Source organism: Saccopteryx leptura, chromosome 3, assembly GCF_036850995.1.
Source record: "Saccopteryx leptura isolate mSacLep1 chromosome 3, mSacLep1_pri_phased_curated, whole genome shotgun sequence".
Classification (NCBI taxonomy): Eukaryota; Metazoa; Chordata; class Mammalia; order Chiroptera; family Emballonuridae; genus Saccopteryx; species Saccopteryx leptura.
In genome coordinates, this window is record NC_089505.1 from 145,070,126 (window position 1) to 145,096,175 (window position 26,050).

Consider the following 26,050-nt stretch of genomic DNA (forward strand, 5'->3'; position numbering starts at 1 on the left):
AAAGGTTTTAGTCTAACCCTGAAAGCTGTGGGAAGACACTGAAAGAAATGACATAAACAGAACTGTTAACAAGATTATTTGTTATCAGCGATGAAAGGGTCACTGCTTGGTGAAAGAGATGAACAAATACTATAGAAAACCTATTTGTCGGCCCTGGCCGGTTAGCTCAGTGGTAGAATGTCGGCCTGGCGTGCAGGAGTCCCAGGTTCGAATCCCGGCCAGGGCACACAGGAGAAGCGCCCATCTGCTTCTCCACCCCTCCCCCTCTCCTTCCTCTCTGTCTCTCTCTCCTCCTCCTGCAGCCAGAGCTCCATTGGAGCAAAGTTGGCCTGGGCACTGAGGATGGCTCTGTGGCCTCTGCCTCAGGCGCTAGAATGGCTCTGATTGCGGCAGAGTGACGCCCCAGATGGGCAGGGCATTGCCCCTGGCGGGCATGCCGGGTGGATCCCGGTCAGGCACATGCAGGAGTCTGTCTGACTGCCTCCCTGTTTCCAGCTTCAGAAAAATACCAAAAAAAAAAAAAAAAAAAAAAAAAAAAAGAAAACCTATTTGTCAAACAGAACTAGAGGCCAGATGACCATTTAGGAGCCTACAAACCAAAGCAATGGCAGCAGTAATGGAGCAGTGTACAGCTGGGGGTTGAGGTAGGACTTTCAATTCCGAGTGTAACATTTTGTTTGGACTAGGTTAGTAAAAGAGAAATCTAAGGACTCCCAAGCACTGAAAATGTTGTTTATTAATATGAAATACAATACCGGTTTTGGTGGACAGAAAGTTTGGAGGAATTTTGATATGCTGAAACTGACTGGCATTTGTTTAAAGGGAGATACACAGTAGCCAGAGATAGGAACTTGGGGCTACAGAAAGAAGTAGAAAATAAACAGAAGAGTATTAGTACACGAGCAGGGGTAAAAATAAACGCTAGTATTTGCTATATACTATGTGCTAGGCATAAATAACATGCCTATGATCATATAAACTACTATGAAAAATTTCCATTAGGCACCTGGACTCTAAGGGTGTAAAATCGAAATCAAGTATCACTGACAATGCTACAACTAACCACACCCATAAAAGCAAACTTGACTTGTTACATTCAAGCTGCAGGTACTTTTTAGCCTTTGTGATGATCGAACTAATAAGCTACAGATGTCTCATTTGGTGGGTAAATTTTACAAAAGGTCTTGAGCTCATCACTGTTTTTAATCAGTGTTCAATGTGGTAGTTTAACTCAGACAGCATTATTATGAAGTCCCTTCATTTTCCAGGGTTTCCCATAGCCAGTTACTTTTGGTCCCCTAACGACATAAACAAACCTTGAACCTTCAAAAATGCGCTCACTTTATTCATCTATAAACGTGTCCTTCACGACTATTCAAGTCAATTCCTTAAGGTTTGCGCCTTTTCATTCTGGCAAAACTGATCCTCCCCATTTCATCATTTTTTTTTCTACCATGAAAAATTTTATGGAGTGTTCCCCCACCAGACTAAGGTAATGGGAAGGGATGTCTTACACATTGTGAGCATTAATCCATGTCTTTTTACCTTATCAAATAGTGCTATGTAGCTTTCTTCCTACTCTTCTTAGATGTATATACTGCTCACAAAAATTAGAGGATATTTCAAAATGAATATGAAGTGATTTTAAAAAGCATTAGATTATTTTTGATTAAACAAGAACATCAGAAAAGCAAAAGACAAGGCAAAGAAAAGTTGTTGATTATGCAAATGAAATGCAAAACCAACTTTTATTTCATTGGTAAAAATGCACTATATAAAAGACTGAAAGTACTAGAGTATCTGCACGTTCCCTGGTCCCCTCATTTTTGTGAGCAGTGCACTGTAAATATTCATTAATTTAGAAATTTACCAAGTTATATTTTTTATGCTAGTAACTTTTATTTTGATAACATTTAGGAACTACCACTTATTACATGTCTATCTTTTCTTTCTGTGTATAATATACACTTTGTACCTTGTATAAGCACCACTGTGCTTCACTGCGGCTGGAAAAAAATCGTTAAAAATCGTTAACATATTTACTGGTCACTCTCAGTGACTACAAACTTGGCTTTAATGTTCCTGATACTACAATTAACTGTCAAGGCTCCTAATTTAAGGTTGAAGCCACCACCAATGCCAACACAGTACTAGATCCCATTCCCTTTTATCTACTTGATGAACCTCTCTAACAGGTCTTCCCTCCTGCTCCCCATCATTTACTTTCTGTTCTACTGAAGAATTAAGGCATGTCAGACACAAAAGCCAACCTGGAAGAATTCCCAATGGCCAAAACTAGAACAATTCAGGTAATAAAACACTGCCCTGGATTGTGACCTGGTGCACGAATCCATGAAGATATAAATTAGAGAAATTGTTCTTAAGAGGAAAATCCAAGTATGAACATAGTTCTGCAGACAGCCACTGCATCTGAATGCGTCCAGATTACCTGCAGCTGAAAGCAGAGGAAGGGCCTGCTCGGCCTTGAGTGACCTGGCGGGGGAAGGTCACTAAAACAACTTGAAAGTTGTTTGTGGTATTGGTGCCAAAGGCAGGGCCAGCAGTGACACAATGGAGAGTGTCAGACTGGGATAACAAAGGACCCAGGTTCGAAGCCCCAAGAGATCACCAGCCTGAAAACAGACATGGAGTCATTGTGTCTCCATCAGAGCACAATGTTCCACCTGGCTCAAACTCTATCTATGTCTCTGTGTTTTCCTTCATCCTCTGTCGCCCCTATACAGGTCTTCACTTCCCCATGCTGGTCGCAGCACAGCTCTTCCCAAGGGGAGATGGCATTTAATACCGCCATCTCCATCCCTACTCTGAAGACGTTTAATATCTTAATGATGGTAGAAAGTGGGTGAGGAGTGAATGGGAACTCTAATCTTCACAATTTTCTGTAAATTAAAGATTACTCCTTAATCTTAACTCATAATAAATAATATGTCTGTCTACTTATCTACCTATCTTCCCATACATGACTGAAATTATTACCTTCTTAACAAATCACTAGATTAAAAAACATCTGACCATTTGGCTTAATAATTATCTTCTCAAACAGGTTGTCTGGTTGTTATCAGAGATAACAGTGAAATCTGCCATCAGATTTGGAGGTGAATCCTTATTTAGCTGTATCTAGGACTCCCTTGGGCAAATATTTACTTTCCTTAAGCTATAATCTTTTTTCCATAAAACAGGGGATATACAATTGTATGTAAAGTGTCAAGGAACTTGAGATAATGCCTGTAGCGCACTTATTAACTTAAACTGTCTTTTAATTAAAACTGCCCACTCTTATTTTCTAGAAATAAAGGAATTTCAATTTCAAGAAAGCTACAAGGTTATTTCTATTTAAAAAACATCTAACAATTCCTTAAATATGGGGGGGGGGGGGGCAGAATGGAGAAATTCCCTACCTCTTACCAACATCTATACAACAGGCTGTAGTTGCCAGATAGCAAGAAGAGATGAGACAGGAAACTTGTTTTGACACAAGACTTGTTTTATATTCATAACTGTGCTAGAGATGGTCTTGCATTTAGGGCTTATTCTGAACTTTGTCATTTGTTACCAGATACCATGCAATATTGTTTACATGGAAGGATCACACATAGAAACTTACGTAAACTTAGTTAAAAGGGACACTTGTTGAGTGCTATAAAATGACAGTTTTAAGAGTAATTCAGAAAGCACACTATGGTGTGCTATGAAATAGGTATGTAATGTTCCAGGAGAAACTATTAAACTAATCTGGGTAATCTACATTTTTTTAAAAACCACAAAAATCTTGTGTACCCAAGTTTACAGTGACACACTTTGTAATGTTTTCAATGAAGCACTCATACATAAAGGAAGACATTATATAAAAGGTAAGGGAATATAAAAGGTTTAAAATGCAAAATAGCTTTAAACACAAACATGAAATCAGAGCTTAAAAATTCTAATTTATTTCTAACAAACACCACTTGATGCTTGACTCACAAGCTTTATTTACATTTGTCTACAGAATCATTTCCTTATGAAATGGACTAGTACAGCTTAGTTAAACCAAGTAAACTCATAATCATCTGAATTGTCTGTAAACTACTATTAGCTAAATTTATAACCTTGCATTTGCTTAATACAGCCAAAGTTTTAAATACAGAAGCACAAGAATAAACCAACAGTAACACGTAGATCCTGGGAGATCATCTGGGCAATTTAGAAGATAGACTTTCAAGAAGTCTGAGGCACAATTACAAGAGACACAAGTTCTTGTGCAAACTACAGTAAACGTAGCAAAGAAAATTAAGACAAAAAAACCAAGGGGCAAATTCACTGTAAAAATATCATCAAAATATTTCTACGTAAGATAGTTTGCTTTCATCTTTAGATCAGCTGAAGAGAAAAATTGCTCATTTTCAAATAAAAGAACATATAATTTTGTTTGGTCTGTCTACAAAATACCTTAAAACATTTTAATTTTACATTGCAGAAGACATTAATGTTAAAAAAACAAAAACAAAACAGAACAATAATAATGGGTATTGACCCCCATGACAAAAAGTCCCCAAGCACAATTGTTGATTTTCCTTAATATACTTACCTTGCATTGTCACTGAAGATACTGTTAGGAGAAACCTTTATGCTTTTAAACCAGAAGATATAATAAAGCTCAAGTGACCAGATTTTAATTTTGCGAAATAAATCAAACTCTGAAAGTATTTTAAGCCATAAGTAATTTCAAGTGAAAAGAAACAATTATTTCTGCTTATGTCATGCAGAAATAAACATTCATTTGCTCAGAAAAAAACTTTATGCAGTGTGTTTCAAATTAAGCATCTCATGACAAATGTTCACTTAAATTAACAATGTCTCTGTTGGTCATTCATCCAAAGAGAAATATACTTCAGAAGCTTTCTTCAATTTATTCTTCATTAACTGTAACTTAGATTTGCCTACCCTATCATATGTGATAGCTGAATTTTAAAAGGGTATCACACAAAGCTTCTTAAAATATTAAGATAAGCATTTTGAAATACAATGTTTTTCTTATCAGACAACCATATCAGCAGAGAAAAAATGAACTGTCAGATATTCTTGCTTATGTGTCAGAAAGGGAGAAATGAATAACCTTTCTCCTTATATAGTTCACAAGATTTTTCTGCATTAAATGTGGTGCAAAAAGTAAAACTAAATTAAAAAAGATGATTCTAAGGCACCCTTAGCATAGGGAATTTCAAAATGAAGTTTCCAACTGGCTGTTTTACAACTAGTTTTAACTTTTTCTGATACAGACATAAGTTAACTTTGACATAGGTTAACATAAATAGGCTGACCCCTTTTCTCAGATTAATATAAACAGACTGTTTCCAACTGCTTCACCACAGTCCTGTCTCCATGCCCAAAGCTCAGGCAAGCCTAAGGTAATCACGTCTTAAGTCAATAAACCGTTCATATTTGGAAATGAGAAAAACATGAGTTCAAATTAGGAAACAAAGTAAAAAAAATGAAACAAAGTACTCTGTTATAACAGTTATAAATGGCTGTAAATAAAGAACGATAAACAGAGAATCTATTTTGTAACATTATGGCTTAAAATACTATTTACTTTTATTTTCACAAAAAAACAGCTGTATTTTTCTGAAAAGCAATGAAAGGCATGCACCTCTACTAGCAGATTTATCACTTCTGACCAAGTAAGACACCAACTTCTTAAAAAATATGCTTCATGCACTGTACTAGATTTTCTTTTTAAGATGTAAATTTTAATACATTATTTCTTTTTTGAACTTGAACGGGAACCAGAATGGGATGATCCAGAAGATGACCTGTGGTGCCTGGAAGATATAACGGAGAAAGGAGGTAGTTTTTGTAAGCTGAAGATGGATAGCATGGTTCATTCTTATGACTTTAATAATATAAAAAATTGAACCTCATTATACTGGCAAAAGAAATGAATAAAATCTAAGATACAAATGTATACACATAAAATTAACTAGTGTTTAGACCTTGGACGTGAACCCAGTAATTATCTATAATATTCTCTATAATAAAAAAATCTCTCATTTCAAGATATAGCCACCTCTCAATTATTTGAGGTAATGAGGAAAAGCCTTGCAAAAATGTGTCAAATTAGATAATAAACAACAAAAGCATATAAACTTGGCAATGGAAAAGTGACTAAAACAATCTCTGTGATAACACTGTAGATAGTGTGGTAGGTCTATATGTGAAACAGATACAGCAAGGCTTCTCACTGTACAAGAACATATATTGATAAATAATTACATTTTGGAAATCTAGGTCTCACAAAATGATTGCACAATTAGTTAAAGGTTTATATTCATGCAGCTAATATGAATAAGTCAATATATCAACCTGGGTAAAGTAGTGGTGTTCCGAGGGGCTGGCCCTGGGCTCAGGGTTGTTTAGTGTTTTCACCAATCACCTGGCTTATGGAATAGAGAACATGTTCATTAAGTTTAGATGACAACAAACCAGGGGGATTATATGTGGCTAAGATAAAAAAAATTGCAGAAGTGGTAAGACAGCAACAGAATGAATTTCACTCAAGTATGAAGTAATTTTTTTTACAAAAAACCAAATGCTGAGAAACAAGACTAGTTGTGTGTAGCGTTAATATCTAAACTTCAAGATGTGAAGCAAAGCTAATCATTCTGGACAAGCAGGAATCATGAGGTAATCTTACCACTGAACCCAGCAACAATCACTTTACCTATCCTTACTTTTACAAGCTGAAAGGATAAGAATAATTTTGGCAAGAATACAAATGAAGCCATTAAATTGACTATATAATTAGACATTGAGAATCAAGACAAAGTTAATAAAACTAATTAATTAGCCTGCTGTAGAAAAAGCTGACAGATGACACACTCTCCAAATTTAAAAATGTCAATATAGAGGTAACATATCTGGTATAGGTCTTTCTCAAAAATAAAAAAATGAGATTTATACTGCAAGATAAAAAGTGTATTAGCTACAAGAACAATTTCCTTATAAAAAGCATGAAACAATAATTTGCTGTGAAAATGCAATTACACAGATTTAAATGAGGACAGATTTCCAATGATCTAGAATAGTTATATATTAGGTGACCTAGAATCCTGATTTCCAATATTTAATGTAAAAACCTATAGCATAAATACATACAAAAATCAACTTCTAAATTACTTCAACACACAGCTTCTGAATAAAAATCTTAAAAGACAGAAATAACCGAGAGTTGGCTATACTTATATATGAAAATATTCAAACAATAAAAGGAACATATATAATGGTAAGAGAGTGGTTTGATCTACACCTTTTCTAAACAACCTGGTCAAAGCATGTATCACAAAGTATTAATGTTTTTTTGAAGTTTAGAGTTGAAAAGTATAATTTAATGTTGGACTAAAGGAGATTACAAAAATCTAACCCTTCACTACAAAGTTTAATCTATTTTACACACTTAAGAACACCCATTCTTATTTCTACAGAAACCCAAACCTTTCGGGTGACCGTGATCTTGTTCGTCTTTTTTTGCGATCACCAGATGAAGATCTAGAACGACTTCTCTTTCTGTTCCTCCCAGGAGAAGAAGATGAACTTGAATAAGATCTTTTTCGTGGGGAAGAAGAGCCCCTGTGGGATCTGGAGCTGGATCTTCATTGATTGAGAAACAAATCAAACATTTCATTAAAAGAAGAAATGAGGCAGATCATTTAGTTAACAGACAGCTCCAAAAATAAAAAGGATTTATAACTGAAAATTTTATAAGAAGAAATACTTACTGCTTACTCAACAGAAGACTTCTGGTTCAACCATGAAAACATTTCTATTTAAATACATTTACTTTAATTTCTTCTCTTTTTAATAGTCTAAGTGTTCATCACTTATAATTAAAAACCAACTTATATATTAAATAATTTTGTTATTTTTTTAACTTAAGACTTTAATTTTAAAGTATACACAAATAGCAAAACCAACAGGTAAAGTGTGCATTTATATGACTTGTTATCTAGAAAATACAACCTTTCATATATATATATATATATATAAAAATGTATTATATATACAAACTCCCAAGGAAAATAAACATCAATTCCTTGTGGAATTATAAAATTTATTAGTTAAAATGCTATAGGAAAAGCAGGGACAGGGGATGAGAAAGAACAGTTAACTATTAAACTGCTAAATATTCAAAGAAAAATAAAATGAGCAACTTTAAAACTTGATATATATCAGCAATATTTAGTTTTATGAAGGACCACTATTCATGAAGTATGAAGTGTTGACATTCACATGTTTTAAGTAGAGGTAAACGTGCAAATGTTTAAATGCAATTTTTTCTTCATTTACATATTTTGGTTGAAGTAATTTAGCTCAAACTTCCCAAAAAATTCACCTTTGGGCTTAAAATAAACTTAGAAAGCCCAAAAGGAGAATTCTTTGGAAAGTTGTAAGCAATAAAAAAATGTTTGGGAAGAGTTTGAGGGCTGTTTTGTAAACCTTATTACAGTGCTTCCCAAAGGGAACTAGGACTTAATCTTAACCTAAGAAGCACTCAAAGGACTGAAACACTGATAATATACATCATCATCACAATAACAACAAACTCATTTGATCTGTTGTATTTTGTATTGGGTTAATACAAGCGTGTTTATCATTCTTCTTAATGTTGTTAAATTGCAGCTGCCCTCTAATGCTACAGATTTGGCTCTAATAAGTTATAAAGCAATCATTTTTACCAAAGGAGCTACCATTAAACTTCAGTGTCAAGTTCTATGAAAGTAGAATTCTAGTGGTTTTTCTTATTCATGTTAGATGCCTTTACTAGATTAACTTAAAAAGAAATGCAGTATATTTGGACAATGTTTAGAAAATACTAGTTTTGTACATTTTATAAATTTCTCCCTTTATAAATAAATGCAACATAAAGCTAACAGCATTAGTTAAGACCACACTCTACCTAGACTCATCAACCATACTTGGTGATCTGGTCCATGGAATTTAAGAGTGCCTGTTCTACACGTCCAGTTTTATAACAGCCAACGTAATGTTACAGAGACATAGAAAAATGTATATGATTCTCCAGAAACCTTATCTGATATGACAAAATTGTCTTTGTAAATAGTGAAACATGCTTTGAAAAACCAAACGTTTTGTTTTTCTTCCTTTTAAAAATGGGAGTAAATGTTTCCTTTTTATTTGTTTATTTCTAATTTTATTTGAATTACTACTGAAAACAACTAATATACAAGCGATTTGGTAATAGGATTTGACTCCATCTTCTACTTCTATTGCACAGAAATAACAAACCTAGCATAATGCAAAATTACCACCTTAATTCAATCATGGGAATGTCTTGGCACACTGCAGGCAATGAAAACATCTCATGGTGAGAAAATTAAGCCGAGGCAAGTGCATTAGTTTTCTAATGCTAAAATAAAATTGACAAGTAGAAGCAAAATAAGAGGAAAAAAAGCAGCAACGCCTTCTGCAGCCTTTAAATATTTTTCTCTCTGCTTTACAGAGAGATGCTACCTCATTCACCTTGATTTCGACCCACGAGATCTCGAATGTTCTCTGGAACTGGAACGAGATCTTGACTGCGAACTGGAAGAACTTCTTGAACGGGACCTGGAACAACATGGAAGGATTTTTTTTTTCCAGGACCACTTAATTAAACTTTGTGATATGAACACTGAAAGAAAAATACGAATTAGAATACACTTTCACATAAAAAGATAATCTGAGATACATATTTGCAAAACACAATACTTTAAAGTAACTAAACTTTTTGTTTTGATATTTATACAAAAACTTAAGATAACTGGTAATTTTTGAAAAACTATCATTTTCCAAGTTTGACAAAATTACTCTAAATATTACTCAAGATTGTACAAGTAAAAACATTCAGCATTATCAATTTATTAACACTGAATATACTTTACATTTATAAAATCTAAGAGTAACCCAGGACTTAACAAATCCAGGAATTTTGAATGTTGCAGTTTATATTTAACCTCTCTGAAATATCTATCAATTTCCCTTACAAAGTAAGCCCTTCCATTTCCTTGATCACTATCTAGTCTGAAGCTTTAACTGCTGACAGGTGTGCGTTTGTTTAACACTGTTTTTCTGTCTACTCAAATGTTAGATAATTAAAGGGAGAATACATTAAAAACCCTGTCATTCTTTTAGGTAATTATATTACTGAAAGATGATACAAGAAAAGATACAGTCCATTTAAATTTCAAAAATCATAAAAATAAATAAAAGTCAATACTAATCTTACACCTTTAATCTGTCCCTTAAAATAACCTATAGTAAATGATTATCAAATCTATCTTAAAACTACTATCTTTATAATCAATCATTTTTTAAGCTTTAATTGATTACTCAATTAACTAATATTTTTTCTTAAATACCATTAAAATTCATTGCCTGTTCTTTCATCAAACTGTGAATAAGAATTCTTCATGGGAACACTATGTAAGATACTCCTTTTTGTCACCTAAAATTTCATTTTTATTGCTGACTACATAATCTGGAAATATTTACTAAGATTTTACATTACTAACAATAATATTCACGTATACTACCATTTGAATCCTCTAATTTATTCTTGAACATCTAAAAATTATAAGCATTAAGCCAATAGAAATTATACGACTGAATTTTCTCCTTTATTAAAAATACTTGTACCAAAGTAAATTATCAAAGCATTGTGAATAAGCAGTAATTTATTTAAAGCCTAGATAATTTCTATGCTAGCCTTTATCAGTGAAAATATAAATCTTCCCCTAAAAATTTCTAGCCTGACCTACAGTGGTGCAACAGATCAAGCATCAACCTGGAATGTTGAGGCTGCAGGTTCAAAATCCTGGGCTTGCCTGGTCAAGGCACACACAAGAAGCAACTTTAAGTGGATGCTTCTGCTCCTCCCTCCCCACCCCCAGCCCTTTTCTCTGTCTTATCACTGTAAAAATTAATAAATAAAAGTCTTAAAAAATATTTTTCTAAATGTAAACTATCTATTTAGATAATATACATTATGTAATAATTTAATTAGATTTTTAAAGCATTTTAATAAAAGGTCTGGGGATAAATAGATTAAGAAAGTTTCATATTAAAATTTGTATTTCTGAAAATGTAACTTCAAGGCACTAAAAAAAATCATAGTTTAAAAGGTGAATTTGAATGAAATCTCTATAATAAAAGGAAAGCTTATTCAGTCAAGAAAAACAAAATTTATAAATAAAGAAATTAGATACTGACATTTTGACTGGTGTTCCCTTGACCTGTACCCGTTTACCTGGACCTAGACCTTGAACTTGAGGGGGAGGATGAGCGTGATGAAGATCGTGAGTGTGAAGATCGAGACTTTGAGCGACTTCGTCTATTAGGTTTCTTTTTATTACTATCTTCTTCTTCACTGGCATCAAGATTATACTTTGAGAGATCAGCATCATCTTCATCCTCATCCTAACAAAAATTCAGAGTCAACTGTACTTGACATTTAGAAATTAATGCTACTTACTAGGAATAATAAACCATTCTACGTACTGGACATATCACATCACTGATATCTCAGCAAGTTCATTCTCAGTCCTGAAAGAGATTCCTTAGCTCAGCTAAGCAGGCTTACTACTATCTCAAATATTTCAAAGAAGTAAACCTAGAGGTCATCTTTATTTCCTCCTTTCATGTCACAATATATTACACCACCAAATAAACTCAAGAATTTTCTATTTTACTCCCAAAAAAATCTTTAAACCCATTTCCCTTGGTACTTCATTCTTCTTCTACTGATATTACAGTAATCTTTTAGGTGGTATCCTTAACTCAGAAAATCCATTCTGCCTTCCAATATTTCAATGTTCAAGTTGACCCTTGAATAATGCAGGACCTCCAGTGCATAAATTTTGATTCCCGTAAGACTTAAGCAAAAACAGCCGCCATTAAAGCATAGTCAATTAACACATTTTATATGTTATAGGTATTAATATACTCCATTGTTCTAATAAAGCTAGAAAAAAAAACATAATAATATCACAACAGAAAACACGTTTACAGTATGTATTAAAAAACAAATCCATGTATAAGTAGACCTGCACCGTTCAACCCATGGTGTTCAAGGGTCACTTCTGTATGACAGACACTATTCTGAAACACAGGTCAGATAACTTGTTTTTTAAAAGCTTTAAAAAGTGTTCCATATTGATTTGTTTAGTTTCACTCCTGGGCCTCTTATGATCATACCCCAAAGTGACTTTAATCTAAACCATAAATCTTTATATGCAAGCCAACAAAACAAACATCACCAGACCTAATGTGGTCACTGCCATACCACATTCTCCCCTCTGCTCTAACCATATTAGCCTATGTTGATTTTTTTTAATGTTGCTGACTTGGTTTCCTACTCAGGGAACCTTTATTTGATGTTTTATTGAAGTTCCATTAAAAGAAGGGTGCTTCTGTCTGACCTGCCGGTGGTGCAGTGAATAAAGCATTGTTGACCTGGAATGCTGAAGTTGCCAGTTCAAAATCCCAGGCTTGCCCGGTCAAGGCACATACAAGAAGCAACTACTTTAAGTTGATGCTTCCCGCTCCTCCTGCATCCTTTTTCTCTAAAATCAATCAATAAATGAAAAGACGGGTGTTTCTGTCCCAGTCATTATTATACGTATTTCCAAAGCCAGAATAGGGTTTGGCACAGTGAAAGCTCAAAACCTTTGTGATAACAAATGAGTATGCAGCAGAACATATCTTCACCACAGGCCAAATGTCATAAAAAATATGCATATGTTATGTCATAGCTGAAATAAGACAAAAGGGAAATAAAAAGATCATTTACCTCATCTAATTTATATTTAGAAAGATCTTCATCCTCATCCTCTTCTTCTCCCTCAGATTCTTTATCTTCAACTTCCTTCAAAATAGATGCAGGACCAACTGCCTTCCCTCTGTATTTTTTCTTTTTACGGCCAAACTAGAGAAAAAGTTTCATACTTCTGTCAGCTAAAAATGTATTAAAATGAACATTTTTCTAAGACATTACCTTTATGTATCTAAATTAATATATTATTTTAGTCCATTATGTCAATTATGTAAAGTCAATTATGATTTCTTACAGTTTTTATAAGATTTAAAGCATACTTAAGATACATTTATATTTTTCCTTTGCACTTAAGATATTTTCTAACATGTCTTTCTAATTTGTATTCAACCTGCACACTAATGTATAATTTACCTCATCATATTCACCATCAGATTCTTCTCTTTCTATATATTCAACATTTTCTCTTTCATTAAAACCGCCACCATATCCTAAAAAAAGGGCATAAATTATTACCTTTTGACTATTCATTAAAACAGCAAAAACAAAAACAAAACATAAAACTTTAAAATCACTTCCAGGTAAAAGGAAAAAAGAAATCTTACCAATGAGATTTCCCTGTGTATATAACAATTACTAGTCTTTAAAAAAAAAACATATTAGCGCTCTCCCTCCTGGGAGCACATCCATACCTTTCTTCCCTCCCAGGTGTGCATCTCCTAACTATGGGTCCCCATGAGACTTGCACCCAGAGGAAGCAATGGAGAGTGACAGCTCATCTCAGGCTCACCTCCTGAATCGGTCTCTACAACCCCTTCCTCTGGCTTCCCAATGAGCTAAAGCAGCCCCACCTGGGCTCTATCCTGTTGCTTCTTCTACCCTGAGCCCGCCCTTCTTTATTGTCTCCAGATTTAATAAATGTACTCTTAAAAAAATCTATTAAAAAAAATTACTACAGAGAAGTCTCAGTGTGAGATACTTAGCTGGAAAGTCCTACAGCAATATTTAGAGCTCTTCTCAATTTAAAATGTCCTTAAGCAAAGAGGCAGACCATGCACTGGAATATATGGGGGGAGAAAACATCATGTCCTTTAACCTCTGCTATAACCGAGTTGAAAAAACTGGGCTCAGTAAGAACTAAGAATCAAATTTCACTGTTGAACTACAGTTAAGTCTGGAATCTTCTAATATATTAAAATTTTACTGGGCTAAAATAAAAATGCAGCTAGAGTTTAGAAAATTCCAAATTATAGGCAAATTCAATTACACGATAATAAATATCCAAATTGATTTTAATGCAATTGTTTGCAATACACACATAAGTCACTGAAGATTCTATGCAGTAGCCAGCTAACGTTTTTTTGTGTGTGTTTTTTTGTATTTTTCTGAAGTGAGAAGCGGGGAGGCAGAAAGATTCCCGCATGTGCCTGACCAGGATCCACCTGGCATGCTCACTAAGGGGCGATGCTTGGCCCATATGGAGCGTTGCTCCATTGCAACGGAAGCCATTCTAGTCTAATGCCTGAGGCAGAGGTCATGGAGCCATCCATAGCACCGGGGTCAACTTTGCTACAATGGAGCCTTGGCTGCAGGAGGGGAAGAGAGAGACAGAGAGGAAGGAAAGGGGAAAGGTGGAGAAGCAGATGGGCTCTTCTCCTGTGTGCCCTGGCCGGGAATCAAACCCAGGACTTCCAGACACCGGGCCAATGCTCTACCACTGAGACAACCAGCCAGGGCTGCCAATTTACTCTTAAACTAAAAATATTCTATTGAAAAGTAATCAACATCAGCAAACCATTATTCTTTGATGTTGCAATTAACATCTACAATTAGAATGGTCTTTCACTTATGCTTAACAGAAACTGGAATAAGAAAATGAGTTAGTTTTAGAGAAAGTGAGATGAGAGATTTTGAATCAACCTCCAACTGAAAAAGTAACTGAGTGGTAATGTGGTCAAGAGTAACATAATCTACCTAACATATTCCAGAGCAGTACCAGCACTTAAGGCCAGTGATTCCCAGATTTAAAGATTTCACAAACCAGCAAAATGTTAAATTTATAAACAAGTTATTTTTAATTTAGGATTTCTGACTTTAATCAAAAATGGGCATTAAAAATGATCACTTTTGTAACAGAGCAAATATCAGAAAGGCTCTTACTGTCCCAACAAAATAACATAATAAAATTTAAATTTCTAAAATAAAAGTCACAATATAACATCTTTTCTTCATTATACTTTGTACCAGTGAAAACTGAAGTGTATCAATGTTTATCCTTGAAAATACTTGCATATCATCCCTTTCCTCCTCTTTCTACCTTGTTTCAGAAACAACAGCATTTCAACTGAAATATATAAACATTTCCTTTTGTTTCTGTGCATATAACATGAGTACAAATATTGATCGACTTACAACCTATGCAACTTACAACCATTCGACTTTACGACCACAATCACTAGCCACCACTGCTCCGCATCTGGCAGTGCAAGCGTTGCCCAGCTGGGCGTACGACAGTGCAAACCAGCTTCCAGCAGCACTACCATCTCCGCGTGCACCATTTCAACTGTTATCCCAGACTCGGTAAAGCAATTTGTGTTTTGTGTCTTGGATATTTTTCATCAAACCCCTCCCAAGATGTCTACCAAGAGGAAATTGTCTTTGCAAATATTAAACCAGTTCTACTGGTAATGCAGTGTTTTACTTAAACCTGACAAATGTAAAAAATAAGAAAAAAAATGGTGTAGAGATGATACAAATGGCATAAAATGAACAAAGAAAATTATGATATATAACAATAATGAAAGAAAATTATGATAAAATATGACTTAAAGATTTTCATAACATCATTTCACAGTACTGTACATATAGCCTACTCAACTTACAACCAAATCGTGTTATGACCGGTCTGTCGGAACCAATTGTGGTCGAAAGTCGAGCACTAGCTGTAAAATGTGCATTAAATTTCAATAATAAAAATTGGTCTTCTTGCTTTGCTTCTGCTCTTGCCACTCTCACTCAAATTTTTTGCAATATTTAAAGAAAACCAGCAGTGTTACTTCCTTTGTTAAAAAGTCCTCCAGGACCCTGGCCGGTTGGCTCAGTGGTAAAGTGTCAGCCTGGAGTGCAGAAGTCCCGGGTTCGATTCCCGGCCAGGGCACACAGGAGAGGCGCCCATCTGCTTCTCCACCCCCCCTCCTTCCTCTCTGTCTCTCTCTTCCCCTCCCGCAGCCGAAGCTCCATTGGAGCAAAGATGGCCCGGGCGCTGGGGCTGGCTCCTTGGCCTCTGCCTCAGGTGCTAGAGTGGCTCTGGTCGCAACATAGCGACGCCCAGGATGGGCAGAGCATCGCCCCCTGGTGGGCATGCTGGGTGGATCCCGGTCGGGCGCATGCGGGAGTCTGTCTCTCCCCGTTTCCAGCTTCAGAAAAATACAAAAAAAAAAAAAAGTCCTCCAGATAGATCCCATTACATTTAGAATAATAAACTCCTCATACCATAATTTACATGACTTTTGCCTATTTCGGAAGTGTTTTCTGGAGTTAACTAGTTCGTCCAATATGCTAAATTCTTACAAGTCTCAGGGCCTTCATACAAGCTGTTTGCTCTTGCTTAGAATAATCTTTCAACTTGTTTACACGGGTAATGCATGTTTTTCTTCTTAGCTTACACAATGCTTTCTCAAACAAACTGCTTTCTTAAAAACACTTCATTAATATTTGGCTCTACATCTCCGTTTTGCTCAGTCAAGTATCCCCAACATTTTGTATAATGGTCAATAAATTATTTCGCCTGACCAGGTGGTGGCGCAGTGGATAGAGCGTCAGACTGGGATGCCGAGGACCCAGGTTCGAGACCCCGAGGTCGCCAGCTTGAGTGCCGGCTCATCTGGTTTGAGCAAAGCTCACCAGCTTGGACCCAAGGTCACTGGCTCCAGCAAGGGGTTGCTTGGTCTGCTGGAGGCCCATGGTCAAGGCACGTGTGGGAGACCAATCAATGAACAACTAAGGTGTTGCAACGCGCAATGAAAAACTAATGATTGATGCTTCTCATCTCTCTCCGTTCCTGTCTGTCTGTCCCTGTCTGTCCCTCTCTCTGACTCACTCTGTCTCTGTAAAAAATAAATTATTTCTTCAGTGACTGAATATAGAAAACACCATAATTCTAGTACCATATAAAGAAGGCTTTAAAAATCAGTTTAGAAGAAACAAGCAACCAAAACTTCTGTAAGCATTACAATAAAAATCTTTTCAAATCTGTCTCGCAGTGAAATGTAAAAAGGCAGGCAATATACAGTAAAGCATCAAATACAGGTTTAAATCAGGCCTGAGTTAGGGCTGTGACAATGGAAATGAACACAGAAAAGTGGATGAATACAACATGTGCCGCAAAGTAAAAACTATGATACTAACTTGAAAATTCTGTGAATCTGTATTTTGAACAATTTACCTAATCCAATTTCTAAGAATTTATTCTAAAGCTGGAAATATGGGTCAAAAGAATGAAAATCACAATGTATTGTTTCTACTGCAGTTACCTTTAATGATATAAAACAGCTTTTTGCTAAAATCTAAAAGATGGCTAATTGCTATATAACCATTTGATGAGATTATGCAACAGAAGTAATATTTTAGAAGTAGTGCATTGAGTTTTCTTTTATTCACAGCCTGTCCTGTAGATTGGGTACTTAAGAAATGCAATGAGGCCTGACCAGGCAGTGGCGCAGTGGATAGAGCGTCGGACTGGGATGCCAACGACCCAGGTTCGAGACCCCGAGGTCACCAGCTTGAGCATGGGCTCATCTGGTTTGAGCAAAAGCTTACCAGTTTGGAGTTTGGACCCAGGGTCGCTGGCTCGAGTGGGGGGGTGGGGGGGGGAGTTACTGGGTCTGCTGAAGGCCCGTGGTCAAGGCACATATGAGAAAGCAATCAATGAACAACTAAGGTGTCGCAATGAAAAACTAATAATTGATGCTTCTCATCTCTCCTTTCCTGTCTGTCTGTCCCTCTCTCTCTCTGTCTCTGGAAAAAAAAAAAAAAAAAAAAAAGAAATGCAATGAGGCCTGACCAGGTGGTGGCGCAGTGGATAGTGTGTCGGACTGGGATGCCAAAGGACCCAGGTTCAGGATCCCGAGGTCACCAGCTTGAGTGCAGGCTCATCTGGTTTGAGCAAAAAGCTCACCAGCTTGGACCCAAGGTTGCTGGCTCAAGCAAGGGGTTACTCGGTCTGCTGAAGGCCCATGGTCAAGGCACATATGAAAAGGCAATCAATGAACAACTAAGGTGTCGTAATGCGCAACGCAAAACTAATGATAGATGCTTCTCATCGCTCTCTCTTCCTGTCTGTCTGTCTGTGTCTACTCCTCTCTCTGACTCTCTGTCTCTTAAAAAAAAAAAAAAGCCTGACCTGTGGTGGCGCAGTGGATAAAGCATCGACCTGGAAATGCTGAGGTCGCCGGTTCGAAACCCTGGGCTTGCCTGGTCAAGGCACATATGGGAGTTGATGCTTCCAGCTCCTCCCCCTTCTCTCTCTCTGTCTCTCTCTCCTTTCTCTCCCCCTCTCTCTCCTCTCTAAAAATGAATAAATTAAAAAAATAAATAAAAAAAAGAAAAAAGAAATGCAATGCTCTCAAACTTTGGACTTTATTAAAAATAGTCAAGAAAAACTGGAGAGCAACAGTGTAAGTTATCCCACACCTTAAATTTTGACTAGCCAAGAAAACTACTTGGAGCCAAGGATGTGGAAAAGAGTCAAATGATAAAAAACAAACAACAATGAACAAAGTGAGAAGGCATTAAAGTTTGAAGGCTTCAGTTGTTAAGACTACAACTCTTGTGAAATAAAGAAGCAGCAAAACAGGTCAAAGGGAATATGAATAAAAAGCTTTTTAGGATTATATATTTTAAAACTATTATTCAAGATTTTGGACTTTACCTTAAAAATAATCATAACTTTTAAACAAATGGAATTTTTACTTTTAGAATCCCCTCTCCCCCAAAACAAAAATCTCTGGCTCTAACTGGGCAAGTGTGGAATGTGCACAGACACTAACTAGGCAGCTATTTTATCAAGACAAGATGTAGTGGTACCTCTGTGTAGGGAAGTGATCGATAAGACATTCTGGAGTAGAGGACAGATGGAGTTATTATAAAAGTCACCTAGATTTCTGAATTACATAACAAGCATGTGGTAGGTGGTACTTATCATGAGAAAGTTCACTAGAAGAGGGCCAGGTCCTGGGAAAAAAATCATGAATTCAGCTACGATACAGTGAGTTTGACATTTACACGGTGGTGGTGAATAGGCAGCTAGATATAAATTTAGACATCATGCTGTGCCAATGGTTACTTAAACTTAGGGCTCAGAAGATGCCTAGAAAACTAAAGAAGAGACCTTAGAGATTTAATCTTGAGAAAACCCAACATTCTGTGGCCTGATAGAGGGCAGAAGGTGATGAAACTAAAAACAAAGACAATAAACAAGCAAAGGTGTGAGGGTAAAAAAAGTGCATCTTAAAGAGGTGAGGGAAGGAAAAAAATGAAGACTCTTATTAGCAGGCTTCATTCTATCCAATCAGAACGAAGGCAAGATTATTTTGGGAATAATAAGAGTGGGGCAGGACCTGACCGGGCAGTTGCGCAGTAGATAGGGCGCTGGACTGGGATGTGGAGGATCCAGATTCAAGACCCCGAGGTCGCCAGCTTGAGTGCGGGCTCATCTGGTTTGAGCAAAGCTCACCAGCTTGAGCCCAAGGTCGCTGGCTCGAGCAAGGCGTCACTCGGTCTGCTGTAGCCCCCTCCCCTCCCCGGTCAAGGCACATATGAGAAATCAATCAATGAACTAAGGAGCTGCAACAAAGAACTTATGTTTCTCATCTCTCTCCTTTCCTGTCTGTCTGACCCTATCTGTCCCTCTCTCTGACTCTCTGTCTCTGCCACACACACACACAAAAAGAGTGGGGCAGGATTTGAACACTAAAAAAAAATATCTACAACATTCAGCTGTAATGTTCTCAGTTGTGAGAATATAGATTAAAAAAAAATGATAGATGGGTTTAAACTAGGATTTCTGTTGCGCTTATGGACGGGCTAAGTCTAAAAGATTCTTTACTGGGTTCCTTGTTCCCAGAAACCAAACACTGTAGACACAGTCTAAAGTCAGGGAGGAAAAAATCCCTAGGAACTAATTAACTAAGTCTTGGTCTGACAAGGTGACTAGATACAGAAGGAAGCTTTTATATGATGTATGAGTTGTTGAATGATAAAATCATATTTCAAGTATACTGATAATGTGGTTGGGCTAATTGCTGTTCATGGGAAAACCATATCCTATTAGGTACATATTTTCATCTCAACACTAACACAGAGCCAATGGTAAGCTAATATTTAGGCCCAATTCTATACAAATCAGTGGCAGAATTTTGGAACCCCTCCCCCTAAAGAGATTTACTTTAAAGGGCTCTCTCTGGCTCTGGCTGGTGGCTCAGTGGATAGAGCAATGGCCCAGCGTATGGATGTCCCAGGTTTGATTCCCCATCAGGGCACACAGGAGAAGTAATCATCAGCTTCTCTCCCTCTTCCTCTCCTGCAGCCAATGGCTCAACTGGTTCAAGCATGGCCCTGGGTGATGAGGATAGCTTGATTGGTCCAAGCGTGTCAGCCTCAGGAGCTAAAAATAGCTTGGTACTGAGCATTGGCCCCAATGGGGTTGCCAAGTGGATCCTGGCTGAAGCACCTGCAGGAGTTTGCCTATCTCCACTCCCCATCTTAAATAAATAAATAAATAAACGTGCCTCTCTGCCCATTATTTGTCTCAATAGAATATAAAATAAATGAAAAAGTGGAATTATTCTATTATTATTAACAATAAACATCTAGACCAGTGTAGGAAAAGGGAGTAAATAAAACATTTCTAGAAGTATACTAGTCCTGAGGTAGCTCAGTTGGTTAGAGGAATGTCCTGACAGGCCAAGGTTGTGGGTTCAGTCCCTGCTCAGGGTACATATAAGAATCAACCAATGAACGCATAAACAAGTGGAACAACAAATCAATATTTTTCTCCCTCTTCCTCTCTCTCTCTAAAATCAATCAATAAAAAATTTTTAAAGTATCCTATTCTCACTATTTGTTAAGATACAGGTTCCTAATGCTGTACTTTGTAAACTGGAAAAAAAAAATCAAGGTAAAAAACCTAAAGGTAGAATAGATGGAATCCTTAATCACTATGTTCTTAGGATGATATAATTGTCAATTCAATTTTCAGTCCTTTTAAAATCATTTAGTTAGAATGTGTTTTTATCTCACCTGTTCTTTCTTCTAACTTCGCATACTTCGGAGTATTACACATGTTACACTCTGATCTTCTGGCCCAATTCACATTACTGCAACTTTAGAAGTTAAAAATACCAAATCAATACAAGAAAAATAGTAAATTTTTAGACATTCTAGAATTTTAAAATAAAAACTAGGATGAAATCACTACCATATAAAATATTTACTAAGAATATTACAAACAAATAAAATGTACCACTGTATTTTTTTTAAGAGAATGTATGTAGGTTCTTACTATTTAAGCGGAGAAGCAAAAGCAATATAGTATGCAGAGTGCCTCTATCATTTTAGGGGGAAAATATAATTTTAAATCAAAGGTTCTCCTAATTTCTGTCTCCAAATTCACCTCAAAGGTAAAGTTATAATGTCCAAATAATGTTATTTTTTTTCCCAAAGAAAATAGTTCAAGCACTTAATTTCACATATACCAAACCCAGTCTAGTAAAAATTAATATCTACAGGATCTGAAATTTATGTAAGACCCCCTTGTGATTAAATCCTCTTTCTTATATATATATTTGATTCACCTGCATAACAGAAAAAAAATGGAAGTCGGAAAAATCAATACAGAACTTAAAAACCAAAACCATTAAGAAACTTATCTAGGAATAATTATCACGGTATGCATAATTCTAAAATTACTTTGTAAACAGGCAAAATAAATTTTGTGGTGTTTCACATTAATAGTCTATAAGTTTCTGAGATTTTCTTTCAGCAATAGAAAGAAATAGGTTCTTGTGCTTTAAATCCCTCTTCCTCCTTTTGGGATGTTAGCTCACCTGTAACATTTGTATACTGGTGGTATACATAGTCTATCATAGTAACAACTAATACTACCATTAAAAAATAGAATTTAATAGGTCTCTTCACTTATATATCTGACACAAACTACATAACAATCAATAAACCTTTGATCCAAAAGTTACCTTGGCTTTAATGTGACTAGTAAGAGTCGATAGATACATTATTATGGAAGAAAAATGGACGATAATTTGAAACACATACGTTTTACACTGCCAGTCATTAGCACTAAATAGGCCTCGGCTTTTTTCTGCAAGTGTCTTTCCTATTTCAGTACCCCCTGCTTTCATCATCTTAGCCTCAGTTGTTTTCTCTGAAAATAGAAAAATTACGCAATATGAATCAGGGGAAATAATGAAATGATCTGTATATTACAGTCCTAACAGAAACTTCCTTAAATGCTTACCCCGACCACATCTATTACAGCTGGTTCTTCTGGCAAAGTTTACATTTCCACATCTGAAAATAAAGCAAAATATGTTTATATAAATACTATTTTTAAATTAATACAATCTTTTAAAATCTAGCTTTTTAATGTGTCCTCCGTCACTATATACCTGGGTCCAGAAATTTTAAAGCCATCTTAGCCATGTTAGTGTCAATATTAACTACCAGAAGAAAAAAAAATCCTCACAATTCAGGTGGAAAAATGTAAGATCTGAAGTCACACGTCCAAGATAAGAAACCCAGCATGTATCTCACTTTCTAGTTATTTGATCCTAGCAAGTCACTTAGGATCTCTGTGACTCAGTATCCTATTAGCATATAGTACTGTATTATTACAGCCATGCACTGAATTAAGATGTTTTGGTCAGCATCAGAGAGCATAAATGACAGTAGTTCCATTAAAATTATAATGGAGCTTCAAAAATTCCTATTGCCTAGTGACATCACGCATTACTCATGTTTATGGTGACACTAGTAAAAAACAAACCTACTGCACTGCCAGCAGTATAAAAGTGTAGCACATACAGTTATGTATTGTACATAATACTTGACAATGACAATAAAAGACTACGATACTAACTGGTTGGTTTCATTTTGTGTTGTTTTGTGCAGGAGAAACAGGTTATACTATCTAGCCTAAGTGTGTAGTAGGCTACTGAATCTAGGTTTGTGTGTGTGCACTCTCCTTTGCACAATGACAAAGTCACCTAACGACAAATTTCTCAGAACATAATCCTGTCATTAAGGGGAACATAATTGTAATGTAATTAAATCCCCTTAGCAAAGCTGAAGTAAGATGAGTCCACCTCAATAATTACTGATTAGGCACCAAGGAGTTCCAAACAACTTCAAAGTCAGTCCTGGTAAAGGAAATGCAATATACACATAAATGTGTTAAATATTATTGGAAATATAAAATCCTAAGGGCAAACCAATGGGGAGAGAATGAATAAATCAGAGGGTTTCTCGCATCTTTTTTTTTCCTTTTTTTGGGGGGGGTTTCATGCATCTTGATAAAATACTTTTTACAAGTGAAAGGTGGGATAGGAAGAACAGGAATACACTGTACTGACTAAAAACTATAAATAGGTTCAATAGTTACAAAAAAATGTGTTTTTTGACTTATCAAATCTCTGAAACCTAGATAAAAAAATAATCATAACCAATAATCTCAAGACATGGAGAAACAATACCATTTTATGCTTATATTCAGCAAACTTAAAGACAAAAATTTATTGGAGTCGTTAACATGGTCTGAATAGTGCACGTCAGAATCAGAAAAATGCTGATGTGTAACTTCAATTTAAAAAAAACTGTTCACTTTTTTTTTAGTTATTATACTAGAACGAAATAAAGATGTGATGTAATTACCACTGACCTAAAGCACTTCAAAGATTTTTTAGGTGACTTTACCCACTAAAGAATATCCATTCTGAGCCAAACATATTCTGAAGAAATGTTTTTTGGATTTATATAGACTGGAGAAATAATAGTCTATTCACATATTTGTAACCGAGTTGAAATGCATACTCTTCAACACCTCCTTCAAATATGCGGTTATGTTGTCATTACGCACATTACTCTGTAAGTGACCAACAACATAAGTTAGAAGTTGTTGAATACCTTTTTAATGTTTTCAAATAGTCTTAGCATACAAAGCAATGTTATTCACAACATATCACTCTTGTTCTTGTTCAATATTGTCAGATACACTTGACATCCTTCAGTCATCTGAATCTTTATGCAATTAAGAACCATCAATTTATCATGTTAAAAAATGTTTCATTTAAATTGCTTAAAATATAGATAGAAGACAAATGCTGGGGAAATAACTTATTCTCCTTTAATGACATTAGGTGATTTGATTTTCTGAAACTATTATTAGTAGCTGTTAATGACTATTTGCTACAGACCACTGTTCTCTGCATACTATCTATGCTGCTTCATGTATTTATTGTGAGGAAAGTTTCATTCTTTTTTTTTTTTTAAGCCCAGTTAAATACTTAAGGTTACACAGTTAACAAGTAATTGGGCTGGATTTTCAACTCAGGTCTATTTGCTTCAAAGTTTCTCCTCTTTACCACTATAAACTCTGTTATTATATCTGTGACTAACTTAGGCACAAGAAATCAAAAATTTTTATTTGAAGGTGAGTTGTGCATTCAACATTTTTGACAATTAGTTTCCATATCTTTCCAAAGAGATACACCTATTGGGAGTGCCCTTCAATAAAAACTAACCATCTGGCCCTGGCCGGTTGGCTCAGCGGTAGAGCGTCGGCCTAGCGTGCGGAGGACCCGGTTCGATTCCCGGCCAGGGCACACAGGAGAAGCGCCCATTTGCTTCTCCACCCCTCCGCCGCGCTTTCCTCTCTGTCTCTCTCTTCCCCTTCCGCAGCCAAGGCTCCATTGGAGCAAAGATGGCCCGGGCGCTGGGGATGGCTCTGTGGCCTCTGCCTCAGGCGCTAGAGTGGCTCTGGTCGCAACATGGCGACACCCAGGAGGGGCAGAGCATCGCCCCCTGGTGGGCAGAGCGTCGCCCCTGGTGGGCGTGCCAGGTGGATCCCGGTCGGGCGCATGCGGGAGTCTGTCTGACTGTCTCTCCCTGTTTCCAGCTTCAGAAAAATGAAAAAAACAAAACAAAAAAAACAAAACAAAACAAAAAACTAACCATCTGATGAGCAACAATGTCAAAAGCAGAGCCACCTAACACGTGCTTCTCCGCTGCAGGCCTTCCACAGGGCTGAGCGGGCAAAATCACAGGCCTCAAGCCTTCCGGCTCTAACGAGGTGAAAGGTTCAACTCTTGCGGGGAAATAAAAAAAAAAAAAAGTCAGACTTTCCCAAACCACGAATGGGTAGTGTTTGGGGAAAATAAATATATATACATTTATTACGAAAAAAAAGTTTTTAAGTTAAAAAAAAAAATTCCAGCAAGGTGAACTATGAGAAGCAGAAGAGCGAGTTGCAGAACCAGTCGCCTTCCTCGAACCGGAGGTAAAGTTCTGCAGGGAAGTCACGTGAGGGAGATCAAATAGCGAGCGGGCCTCCCTCCACCGGGAAGACAGGAAGGCTTCCTTATCGCTGAAACCCGGCGGGGCGGGGGTAGGGCGTGGGGAGGTAGGGGAGGCCATCCCCTTCTCCGAAAAGGGACATAACACCGTGGAAACCCGGGACACAGCCTCAAAACAAAAGCTCTTGGAAGGCGTCCTCGTGAGGAGACTGGGAGCCTCCTTCCCGCCAGGGAGCCCGCGATTCGCCGCCTCAACCGGGGGCTTAAGCCATTGGGGATCTTAAAAAGGGAAAATGCCGAACCGACGGAGAAAGACTCCGCTGATAAACCCCGCTCCAATTCGGGGCCCTCCGTGAACTCACTTTTTGTCAGGGCAAATCCAGTCACCGTCACTGACTCGGAAATTCTTGGTCGACATCTTGAACGCCGCCACCACAGGCACCCGCAGCTACGTCTTCTTAGGAGGAGAGCCGATCGGGGACTTTCGGCACTCCGGGACTGTCCGTGTGCCGCCTGATTCCTACCACCACTGCGTCAGGGTTTGATAATGAAGGCATTCGGACAGGATTGGGTTTGAACGTTATCGTCCAGAGTACAATGCCTGTGCGATTTTTTTCCTGGCAGAAAGAGCTATAATGCA

The 26,050-nt window shown here is 36.7% G+C and overlaps 1 protein-coding gene across 3 annotated transcripts; it reads right to left on the reverse strand.

Annotated features, from left to right (window-relative positions):
• Window positions 1-718: 718 nt before the first annotated feature.
• On the reverse strand, window positions 719-26,027 carry ZRANB2 (zinc finger RANBP2-type containing 2). Of its 3 annotated transcripts, none has more exons than XM_066376570.1 (11): window positions 25,773-26,020; window positions 22,359-22,411; window positions 22,157-22,265; window positions 21,125-21,207; window positions 13,241-13,317; window positions 12,845-12,979; window positions 11,303-11,472; window positions 9,538-9,624; window positions 7,492-7,647; window positions 6,364-6,437; window positions 719-5,822 (listed from the first exon to the last, which is right to left on the reverse strand). In XM_066376570.1, the coding sequence occupies exons 1-10, from the start codon at window positions 25,826-25,828 to the stop codon at window positions 6,404-6,406; spliced, it is 960 nt and encodes a 319-aa protein (XP_066232667.1). In that variant the 5' UTR covers window positions 25,829-26,020; the 3' UTR covers window positions 719-5,822; window positions 6,364-6,403. The 3 variants fall into 3 exon arrangements, 2 of the variants coding, with proteins under 2 accessions (XP_066232667.1, XP_066232666.1); XR_010750270.1 differs by having other exon boundaries at window positions 5,804-5,822; window positions 6,364-6,433; window positions 25,773-26,022; XM_066376569.1 differs by lacking the exon at window positions 6,364-6,437 and having other exon boundaries at window positions 25,773-26,027.
• Window positions 26,028-26,050: the final 23 nt, after the last annotated feature.

Coding starts and splice junctions, on each gene's coding strand:
- ZRANB2 (XM_066376569.1), bottom strand. CDS start 25,828: ATGTCGACCAAGAATTTCCGAGTCAGTGACGGTGACTGGATTTGCCCT. Junction 22,266..22,358: donor CTGTAATAGATGTGGTCGGG/GTAAGCATTTAA, acceptor TTCTATTTTCAG/AGAAAACAACTGAGGCTAAG. Junction 21,208..22,156: donor AATGACTGGCAGTGTAAAAC/GTATGTGTTTCA, acceptor TAACTTCTAAAG/TTGCAGTAATGTGAATTGGG.